The 12,094-nt window shown below is 42.1% G+C and overlaps 1 protein-coding gene across 1 annotated transcript in view; it reads left to right on the top strand.

Annotated features, from left to right (window-relative positions):
• The window catches only part of VWA8 (von Willebrand factor A domain containing 8), a 745,717-nt gene that overhangs the window by 279,012 nt on the left and 454,611 nt on the right, over positions 1-12,094 (top strand). The window contains 1 exon segment of the mRNA XM_029602953.1: positions 10,094-10,209. Within this exon segment, the coding sequence (XP_029458813.1) occupies positions 10,094-10,209 (116 nt within the window).

A 12,094-nucleotide genomic window follows, 5' to 3' on the forward strand; every position in this document is an offset into this window, starting at 1 on the left:
CATAAACTATTAACGGTGTTCAAAGCTGTACCTATACAAAATAAACATATCAAAAAGTTATTTCTTTCGGTGTGGCAGCTGTATATCCAGACCCTTCCGCATCGAACCCGGAGTTTGCTCCTTAATGCTTGATGGCCCGGCTCGGACTTTCTTTGGTGCCTTGTGGGAACTGTGGACTGCATTGACCTGCTGCGGCTTGGACTTCTTGAGGATGGTGTTCCGGAGATTTTGGGGGGTGGGGGGGATGGGGGGGAGGGGGGGTCTGTTGATGTTAGTTGCTGATTGTAACATATGCCGGGGGTGGGCGCAGAACCAACTCACCTCCGGCTAGTTGTCTTTTTTTACTTGACTGAAAATAAAAACCGTTATACCTTAAAAAAAAAAAAAAAAAAAAGTTATAACTAAATATAACATGATAGACAATTCAAAAAAACTAAAATGGCATGGAGCAATAATTCACTCTTACCGAAAAAAGACAGTTTGCAATTACAAAATTCAAAAAACTATATAGTTGTCCCACCATAATAGCGCTCATAACCACACCTACAAAAAACCACACCAGAACGTAAACTCAGTTCACTACAACAATCAAAAACTAAAATAATATGAAAAAAAACATGCTTTTACACACAAAAGATGCTTTACAAATGGAAGGATATGAAGCAGGACAGGATGCCGACATAGTGTAACACCCTTACACCAATAGAAACCTACACTTCAATGATGTATAGTGCCTTTTACAGCTAGCCCATCATATTGAAGCAATGTGTACAGGCCTTAACAGCCTTCGGAGTCTTAGGTTTTATTTTTCCTTCAAGAAGGTTTGATCAAAGGCCTAGCTCCCTCAGAGTACAGGTAGAGGCTCTGGCTTGTTTACGTGGTAGAGTTGAGGGTTACTCGTTGTCCTCTCATCCTGATGTGTTTCGATTTCTTCGGGGGGTTAAGAATTTGCACCCTCCCGTGAGGAGAGTTTGTCCATCCTGTAATCTTAATCTTGTGCTCCGAGGTTTGTGTGAGCCACCTTTTGAACCTCTCCACAGAGTGACTCTAATAGATTTGAACTTGAAGGTAATTTTTCTGGTAGCCATTTGTTCTGCGAGGAGAATCTCTGTTGCAGGCTTTATCTTGCCGCGATCCATTCCTTCAGATCTCGGTCTCAGGTGTGTCCTTGCGGATGGTTCCCTTGTTTCTTCCCAAGGTGGTATCAGCTTTTCATGTTAAATGGTGGAACGTCCAGCTTTCCCTGAATTGGATGCTACTGCACCTCATGTGCGGGAGCTTAGGTTGTTGGTCATCCGTAGGACTTTGCTGAGGTATCTCAAGGTAACGAATGATTTTAGGAGATCTGATCCTCTGTTCATTTTAGGGAGTGGTTCGAAAAAAAGGTACCCAGGCTTCCAAAGCTACCGTTGCAAGGTGGCTTCAGGAGGGTATTGGGTCGGCATACATTCTCAAAGGCCGTCTGGTGCCTGAAGGTTTGAGGGCTCACTTTACACATTCTCAGGCAGCTTCATGGGCGGAGGGTCCAGTTGGTTTCACCACAGGAAATTTATAGGGCAGCAACTTGGAAGTCGCTGCATACTTTTGCAAGGCATTACTGTGTAGATGTAGGGGATCGGAGTCTTGGTCTTTTGGTGAGGGTGTCTTGCGAGCGGGACTCTCCAGGTCCCACCCTAAGTAGGGAGTTTTGGTACATCCCAGGAGTCTGGACTGATCTGGGTACGTACAGGGAAAGGAAAATTGCTTCTTACCTGCTAATTTTTGTTCCTGTAGTACCACGGATCAGTCCAGAACCCACTCGATCTATGGAGGTGGAGAGTCGTCTGTTCAGATGTAATATTTTTGGTACAAACTTTTAAGTTATCGAATTCAGATTCATTGGAAGACTTTTTTTTTCAAGCTTTTACAAGTTTTGCAAGTGTTTCATGCTTGGGTACAAGTCAATACTGACGAACTGCAGGTGGCACCAGGGTTTATGAAGCAATGTCAGTGAAACTTTCTCTGTCTCCATCTGCTGGCTGGGATGCATAAACCCAGGAGTCGGGACTGATCCATGGTACTACAGGAATGAAAATTAGCAGGTAAGAACCAATTTTCCTGTGTCGAGGGTGTGAAAGTGAGAAGGGGTTTGAAAGGAGAGAATGGATGTGAGAGGAGGGAAAGGATGGGGAGGGAGGGAAAGGAGAGAAGGGGAGTGAGAGTAGTGGAGGAGAGAGCTGAGAAAAGGGAGGGAAAAAGAGAGCTAAGAGTAATGGAAGGTGAGTGGGAGAAAGTGTGCCACAAACACATCACCCTGCCATTAACTCTCCTACCACCACTACTATCCCAGGGGACAGAAGCAGGTGCTGAAGATGGCAGCCCAATCACACCCATGAAAAGCATACCAGGTTCCTAGGAATATTTTTACTGGTACCATATCTTGTCATACCTCTGTGGGAATCTTGCTTGCCTCTCCCCCCTTTCACCGCATTTCAAATCACAGAAATGGCCAGACTGCATGGGAGAAACTACCACCCTCCCCACCTACCACTACCTCCTTGCTCATCAGAACTCCAAGGGGACACTAACCCCCTACTAATCTTCTTGGAGATTTGAAATGTCACATGCAACCTTTTGTTTAAAAAGTTTGGCGAACCCTAGGGCTTAATGGAAACCATTTTTGGTAACTTGTTTTTAAGTCTCCTGCTTAATTCTAGCAGTTGGATAGATTTTAGGACCAATATTCAGTGCCATTTGTCCGGATAAGTTCAGAAATTAGTGGACAAATAGTGCTGTTTGAGTTTCTGGCCACACTCAGCAGCAAGCACTTATTCAGCTATCTTTTTATTTGGCTAAAAGGTTAGCTGGATAAATAGGGGACAGGACACGGGTGTTCCAGGGCCGAGTCAGCTATCCAGCTAAATTAGCTGATTAAAAGCTGATATTAAGTATTATCTGGCTAACTGAGATAGCGGTGGATATTCAGTGGCACAGACCTGCTGCTGAATAGCTGGTATAAGTTAGCTGGATAGGTTTATCTGGCTAACGTATCTGCTCACTGCACTGCTGAATATTGGGTTCTTTTAAATTTTATTTCCTGAAGTCCTTGTATCTAAATAAATTAGTTTCTTAATTTTTAATCTAAAGTTTGTTTCTCTATGAGCCTGTTGGTCAACACCAGTGTGTATAAAAAAAAAATAAATAATAGTGCTGGCAAGTGCTGTGATTTAAATTGTTGGTCTGTGGTTCCCAGTAGACAAAGGTCTACAGTTGCCTTCACAATGAGCACCAGTCAGCATCATATTTGCAGCCTCAATTGAGAGGCCGAGCACTGAATTACCTGTCACTCCTGGTGGTTCAACAGTTTGCTGCTTTTGAGAATAATGTTCAGGCAAATTGGACACTTCTGGACTACTCCTGTCTGGTTTAGTTCTTTTTGTGTTAATTTGTATCTCAAAAACTACATTTTACATAGTCATAATACACCAGTATTGCAGGGGCACCTGGGCTTTAAGAACATAAGAACATGCCATACTAGGTCAGACCAAGGGTCCACCAAGCCCAACATCCTGTTTCCAACAGTGGCCAATCCAGGCTATAAGAACCTGGCAAGTACCCAAAATTAAATCTATTCCATGTTACCGTTGCTAGTAATAGCGGTGGTTATTATCTAAGTCAACTTAATTAATAGCAGGTAATGGACTTCTCCTCCAAGAACTTATCCAATCCTTTTTTAAACACAGCTATACTAATTGCACTAACCACATCTTCTGGCAACAAATTCCAGAGTTTAATTGTGCGTTGAGTGAAAAAGAACGTTCTCCGATTAGTTTACTCTGAAGCTGAGTGGTTTTGGCCTCCATATCAACAGTCAGAAAGGATCCTCTGTTAGATAAGAGATAGCCCTCAACCCCTCATGCTGGGTAATAAGCTATTTGGCTAAATCTAGATGCCCTGAAGAGCAGGGTTAAAATTATCTGGGAGCATATTCCCAGATAAATTTTACATTAACTGTCTATATAAGTTATTATAAGCTTCAAACAATAAAAAAACTCAGACCTCTTCTCCATTTCATGGATTTCCGTATATTCAAAAGACTACATCTGGTTAAATGGTAATCTTCCTTGTAAAAAAAAAAACAAACAAAAAAAACAGCATTGCAGGCCTGGCAGCCTAAACAAATGACTCCCACTCCAGCATCTCAGAAGTGGTGTCTGCTGGCCAGAGCCCCCTCCTGATATATCTGTAAAAGTGAAGAGGTACTGGCCAGTCATCAACCCCCACCCCGGCCCCTCCTTGTGCCTCTTCCCTATCCTCTCCACACCAGCCCTAATCCTCCAGCCCATCCAACATCTTCCCAAACTCCTTACCACTGCCAGGATCGCAGTACACTCGTACCGCTCCTGGAGGCTTCCGGAGTTTCTCTGTCCAGGAGTCAACGATTGGCCCGCACCCAGGAAGGCTCGAGCTGGTAGGGAATTCTCCCTCTCCCTCCACACCCACGATGCTGCATTTTATTTTGCTTTGTTTTTTACAAGGGAGACAGTCTCTTAATCAGCAGCTATGGTTGAATATAGTCAGTTAAGGTTAAAGTATTCCGGCTTGCATGTACCTGGATAACTTTGAAACTTAAATGGCGATATTCACATATAGCTGGTTAGGTTTCCTATTTATCCAGGTAGATATATCTGGCTAACTTTATGCAAGGATATTCATCAGGAAGTTAACTTGCCTGGCAGACTTTAGCTGACTGTGATCCATTTTCCATTTCTTTGAATGTTGGTCTCAGGGTGATGTAACTACCTGCTAGGCTATATAAGGGGGTAAACAAAGGCCCTAAATTTCCTAGTGCTGATGTTAAACTGACTGCTCGTCAAAAGTACCTGATTTACTGTTTTGAACAAAAGGATTAAAATGTTTCTTCTCGGTGGTTTGACACTGGTTTTGTTAGAAAGCAGTTTACTCTAGAGGCATAGCCTTCGATATTAATTTAGTAGTCTTATCCATTCATAGTTTAGAATTCCAGTAGATGAGAATTGCAGGGCCAGACTCTGTTGGAAGAAGGAAGCACACACTTTATTTCTGTTGCTGTTTTTCCTTTCCCCCAGTCACTTTGTCAGATCCTAGAGGATTAGCCTGTCATGTCTGTTTCTTCTGTTATCAATTTAATACCTCTTAACTCTTTCTTTGTGCCAGGTGGGATGAATAAAATGTAATCAAGTTGCAGTCACTGGCCCTTTCCTGCTTCTCTCTGGCTATATTGCTGGCCACATACCTACTAGGTGGTTTTATAATCCTATTAGATTTTCAAAATTAAAAAAATTACATCTCCACATCCCCATGCTCTGTAAAGGATAATGTCTCCCATACTGAAGAAATGATTGAGTAAAGATTTTTTTTCTTCTAATCCATGATGTTTTTAGCTGTATGACAGGCTTTTATTATGACAGCTTGAGTTTTAAGCAAGCAGTAGTAGCTGAACTCTAGTATCAACCTACCTGTTTCTTCTTAACTCTGAAGTCTCCTATTTCAGTCTTCTTAATCCTCCTTTCTGTCTTAATTCTATATATGTAGGTATCTGTCTGTATTTGTGATTTTATATGATGTTGTGACCTGTATAATATGTTGACACTTTTTTGGATAAATAATAACTTTTCATTATGTGTGTGCCTGCTGTTTTTGAAAAACCCCTTCCTTCCTCACCTCTTCAGCCATCCGTACTGTTTTTGCACCTTTACTTGTGTCTGTGTGGTGCCTACGTGGGGTTTTTATTTATTTATTTGTTGTTTGTTTTTTGTATGCCAACATTCGGTCATATCCGTCACATCGGTTCACATACAACAAAAAAGATAAACAGTTACAATGTGAAGAATATAAAAATAATTGTGTTACATAGAATAATAGAGAGAATTATAGTGGAGAGGGTTTTGATGAGGATCAGCACATCAGTGACCTGATTTACTATCAAAAATGAAGGCGATGCTTTTCAAGAATATAAAACCCTCTGGAATGAAAAGCCAAACAAAAAGGGAGCCTTTGGTGACTCTGCCAACTAAATTACTGAAGAGTCTTATTTTTTTTCCTTCCCCTTTAAAAAGACTGACATATCCAATTAATCTAATAAACTGGTTATCACACAGTGCTTATATTTTTCTCTGCTTCCATCATTCCTTTTTGTAACGCACGCTGCAATCTTATTTTGTGGGCCTTAAACCATGAACATTCAAATTATACATTTATATAAGTACAAAGATTGTGATTATGAGATGCTGTATGCTTAAAAATGTTCTTATGAGTTGTATTAGGTTCTGGCACAGATTAAGTTCAGATTTTTTTTCAGTTGCCTAAAAATGTATGGGAAATTTCCCCCCCCCCCCCCCCCCCCCCAACTGTAATGCATATCTGTGACAGTTTCACAGTTTAAAGACAGCAACAGAAACCAGATGCAGACACAGCTGTTAAATATATCACTATAGCAACAAAGGTGGCATGTTATGTCTATTTTTAGCAGGGGTTAGCCTAGGAATTTCTGATTCAGACCCAAAATACCCATTTTACTGTTCAGCTATAACATAGTAACATAGTTAATGATGACAGAAAAGGATACAAGTGATCCATCCAGTCTGCCCAGCAAGTTTTGTTTTGTTTTTTTAGCCTAGTAACTGCTGCCCTATGCTTGGCAACATGCACACCATCCAGTGACAAAAAAATACAAATAGCAATGATAAGACTGCGACATTTCAGCATTTAAATGGTGTGAACAGTAAGGGCCTGTCTCAGACAATCTGCCAAGCCGAAATCTTCAGTCAGCCTCTCAAGCGTTCTAGAAATCCCATCCCTACGTGCAGCTAGATTGTCTGCCACCCACGAACGAGCCTTTTCCCTCGCCAGTCCAGTATTCTGAAATTTCCTACTGCAACACATACATATGCAAATAGATATAAAAATGTTTAAAACAGCTCTTAAGACACATCTATCCACTGCCACTTCTCCCCCAGCCTCTGTAGAAAACTAACTCCAATTAACCCGGCCCTAGCCATCTCAGTTTGCCAAGATACCCCCTCTCTCCTTCTAGGATACGCCCGAACTCCATTAGTACACATAAACTCAGCTTTCAGTATTGCAGAGGTCTGTACTCAAAATGTTTGATGAATTTTATTACTTGTGTTTTTCTAGCATGCTTGTTTTTATTTTTTATGTATTTACTATTGTTACCCGCCCTGAACTTTGGAGGGTGCGAGATAGAAACTCTTTTTGAAAAATAAATTAATAAAATTGTCAGCGAATATACCCCATATAGGCTAAGCCACTAGGGCAGGGGTGGCCAACTCCAGTCCTCAAGAGCCATAAACAGGTCTGGTTTTCAGGATATTCACAATGAATCTGTGTGAGATAGATTTGCCTGCATTGCCTTCATTGTGTGCAAATCTATCTCACGCATATTCATTGTGGAAATCCTGAAAACCAGGCCTGATTGTGGCTCTTGAGGACCGGAATTGGGCACCCCTGCACTAAGGGGTGTACCAAAAATCTTTTAGCATGCATGCTAAAATTCTCCTTTGTGTACCTGAATTAATGATATGCACAGTGTGTACGTATTAAAAAGCCCAGATCCCAGGGAGCATGGGTCTTTTATCATGTGCACACTCTACATATTGAAATCTCCCATGTTAACTGGCCAAAAGCGCAAGGTCCGATTAGGGCAAAGGATACCTCCCACCCATTACACAAACTAAATCCTTCTGGAGGCTATCTGGCCTTCCCCCATCTCCCTCAGCAAAGAGAGAGGCCCCCCCTCAAAACCTGAGCCTGCCCCTTGCCCCCACGTCCCTCTTTTCATGCAAAATATGTCTGATCTCCCCCAACATCCAGGGCAAACTGGGAGGCACCCACCCCGTCGCCAGGCTCCGATCTTCTCCTCCTTTCCCCTGATCCATAATAGTGGGGCTCCAACCCAGATCTCCCATAACTCACCCTCCTGACCTGTAACACCGGGGTTTCCATCCCCTGACCTGTAATAGTGGGACTCTGGCTTAATGCATCCACCAACGCCTAAAAGTATCTTCAGCCACACCCTCCTGCCCCCCCCCCCCCCCCCACTTCATTCACCCCTACTCTCTGCTCACCCCTGGCAGGATGGAATGCTGTAACCTACTGGCATTGCCTCTTTTTACAAAATCGCTTTACCTATTGGCACTTTGCAGTGCATCATGCTGGTTGGATTCGCTGTGATGCGCTGCTTGGTGAAACCATTATGTGCTCAGTGATGATGCCAGAGGGAGTTCAAACATTCCATTTTGCTGGTAAAGTTTGGTGGGCCAACAGAGTAAATAGGGATTTTTTTGTGGATGAACGAGTCAGAGAGCTGCCCAAATGCAGTTTTCTTTGGAGGTGGGAAAGGATTGCATTGACTCAGAGCTCTTCTGATATGGGCTGGAGGGAATGGGTGGGAAGATCAGAGCCCTGGTAGGGGTGGAACTTCTTTAGTGTCAGAGCATAATGGTCCAGAGTTCTGTGTTAAATGTTAGACCATCACCTTCTAGCAGATGCTAAATTTACTGGGGCTGCATACCTCAGTAAATTTAGTGATTGTTAGTGAATAGGGTAATAAGAACATATACTGTAAGCTCATTGCATATTTTGACCCTTGCTAAATTACTAGCGACTAGCCTATTTGATATGCTTATAGGGAGGGTAATTTTCAAAGGACCCTCTGAGTAAAACGGTACATTTCTTGCAGAAATTACCCTTTTGAAAATTGTTCCATATGCATGAAAAATTACATGCATACACTCTGTATGCTTATTAAGCACATTGGAGAGAGACTTTTAGGGGGTGGAGTCTGGGTGGGGTTTGCATTTATGTGCATACTTTTTGATTTTGAAAAGTATGTGTGTAAATATTCCTGAAAACTTTCCCCATATAAAATAAGTGTAACTTTTTGAGGGTACTTTTCATGGGATAATTTTCCCATGCGAAAATGTTCGCTTTGAAAATTGGTGTAGCTTAGATTTCCCAGAGCCTGCAAATTTATGTGAGTTGTTTTAAAATTACCTCTAAATGCTTTTCCTAGCAAGCTTTAATGAATTTGCTCCCAAACAGTGAGATACATACCAAAAAAACCCCATAGAATCAGTCAATTTAGTTAATATAGCCTTTCCCAACACCTTTCCTTTCTGTGCAGAAGACAAGCAGCACCTGTAATTTTTTTTATTTTGTAAGGCCTCAAGGGTTTTTCCTTTGGGGACTGAATGAGAGATGACTCAAGCTTGCAAAATGGGGCGAAAGAAAAGAAAATGTGGAAAGAGGACATATGATTTATTATACATTGGGAGGATAACTTTCAAAACAGTCACATGGTGTGGCATATACTCGTGTATATGGCCTTGTGTAGTTTTACCAATACGTGTATTTTTATCCCTCAACATGCGCGCTTATGTACGCTTTCACGTGAATACGCGCTGTGCATTGAAACTATGTACAGCAATACATTGAACGCGTGTACTTTTCCTGCCTATTTTAAAAAGATACATACATATATTTTACATGTGAAAGTAAAATAGGACTTACATGTGTAAGTTCCAATTTATGCACCCAAATCAACCAGTTTTAAAACATGCTCGCATCAAGGAAATAGGCAGTTTAACGTGTTAGTCTAAGAGTTCGCTCAGCCCTTCTAAAGATCATCAAGACCCTCTGCTTCTTCAGCTTGAGCTCCCACCCAGCAAAAAGTGCACAATAAACACATTCAGTATCACTCATGCTAGATAATTAGCAGATGTAAAAATATGCAAGTAAACTGGCAAATGTACACGCGTAAGTGTCTTTTAAAATAACATGCGCATAAGTGTTGGCCTTGCCCAGGACCACCCTAGACTGCCTTTTTTTACGCGTGTATATGTGTGTGCGAAAGTGAAAATATGCGCATATTTTTTTACTTTTATAAGATACAGACTCCACGAATAGATACTACTTGCACATGTATATGCTAATTTTTACATGTGGAACCTTTTGAAAATGCATTCTTATTACGTGTTTAGATATATGATTATAAAACTATTTCTTTAAATGGAGGAGGACATTGAACAAACAGCATTTTCATGTGATACTACAGGCCCAGTCCTTGGCGTCATCTTTGTCTACAAGACAGTTGCTACGAATCTGTCGACGACTCTCACGGTACCCGGAAGAAAATCTTCATCATGCAGTAAATAAAGCTTGCCTCTCCAGGTCGGTTTTCTCAATTTTACACCAATTATAAGATTATCATGTTGCAGACTTCTGTTTTGCATATAATAGAAATGCTGAGCCCAATATTCAAAAACAGCTTAGCCAGATACGTAGGACATAATGGCTAAAGGGCTCCACTGAATATCCGGCTATGGTCAGCGGATGCTACTTAGCTGGATAAGTGACTTTTTTGGTTAAGTTTTTAGCCAGATAACTCAGGGGCTGGGGATGGGTGGATCGGGGGGGAGTCGAGTTAGACAAATAACTTATCCATGTAGCTTTGATGAGGACACAGAGCTGTCCTAAAGTTAGCCGGATAAATGTATCTGGTTAACTTTAAGATAGCCGCTGAATATCCCAACTAAGTTAGCTGGATAAGTATATCCAGCTAACTTGCTGAGCCTGTACAGTGGCTGAATATGGACCCCATTGTTGTAAGATTATATTATTTTTTTCTCTCATAAGAAAGTGCTGGATTGATAGCACTGGAAACTGAAGCTCATCAGATATCCAGTAGAACAAATACAGCATGGGCCCTGGCAGTGCCATTTTCCCTACAGTGCTCTATTAGAGGGGCCCCTGGTCTCCTGCTGTGCCACAGCAAGGGCTGGCTGCAAACTTCATCTCTTGCCACAGAATCGTGCAGTCCCCTATGGAATCATGCGAGACTGGATGGGTCCAGGAGCAGCAGCTGACTGGGTACAGGCAGATGTGCACCTTGCATTCCCTTTTCCCCCTGCTCCTGGTGCTGGGTTGGATAGTAGGAATGGCAGTGTCTCAGTTCACATATTCCTCCTCTGCTGTCTGGGATCTTTGTCGCCATTTGAACTGCGCAACAGTACAGTGTCCTGAATGGTTCAGACTCCCAAGTCAGTTTCTGGTCAGTAAGGAAGAGAACACGACCTGAAAAGTGCCGCTCTCCTACTGTCAGCGTATCTGTGCAGGGAGATGGGGAAATCGGCAGGTGAAGATAAAAAATCAGCTGACTGGAGGGGATAGAAGAAGGTGAAAATGAATGAGATGGGGGTGAGAATCAGTGGGGGTGTGAGAGGAGAATGAAAATTGTCAGGGGGAGAGCATAATGGACTGTGTCCCTGCTCTTTGAAGCTTACAGTGTATTCAAGACAGACAGAGATGGTGCAAAGTGAAAAAAACAAATGAGGCTTTGAATTAAGGCAGCAAGGCCAGGATTGAGCAGATTTAAGACATGAAAGGGTATCGGTGAGCAGGAAGAGAGAGATGGGATCCTGGTTCTGACTCTCCCCTGACCTCATCCTTTCTCTTCCCCTGATCCTCTTTTTCTTCTCCCTCCCCAGTCACATGCTCCCTCTCATTTTCCCTCCTCCCTTCTTCTTTCCTTTCTCTCCTCCCCCATCCCCGAGATCCCCTCTCCTCATACTTCTCTTGCTACATCCCTGAGATTCCATCCCCATGCCAATCCCCTTTCCTTCCTTCTTTGCACTGATCACTTAAGATCCCTTTTTTCTCTCCTAAAAATATTCAAAAAAGAACCAAATACATTACTCAGCTACATTAAGGTCAGAAAAAATTAAGTAAAATAAAATTTGCATTTTCCATTATGTAAATCTGTGCAAATTTTATGCAAATGCACCACAAAATTCTAGAAATATTGCAGCAGAGTTTTTTTTTTTAAACTTTCTGTGTAGAATCTACCCTTGTGCTGCATTGGCATTTGAGGGCTGTGTCCATTAATGCGTCTCAACCCTGCTCTGGAAGGGCCGTCTCTGAGGGTGTACGTACAATTCATTATCCATGTCAGTGTAGTCATGAGCCTTTGTGGTAAGACAGTCCATGAAACATAGAAAAGGAAAGGGTCCATACTGGGTAAGCCGGGAAGCAGTTCAGTTTACCAAGTAATTTTACC

Source organism: Rhinatrema bivittatum, chromosome 5 (assembly GCF_901001135.1).
Source record: "Rhinatrema bivittatum chromosome 5, aRhiBiv1.1, whole genome shotgun sequence".
Classification (NCBI taxonomy): Eukaryota; Metazoa; Chordata; class Amphibia; order Gymnophiona; family Rhinatrematidae; genus Rhinatrema; species Rhinatrema bivittatum.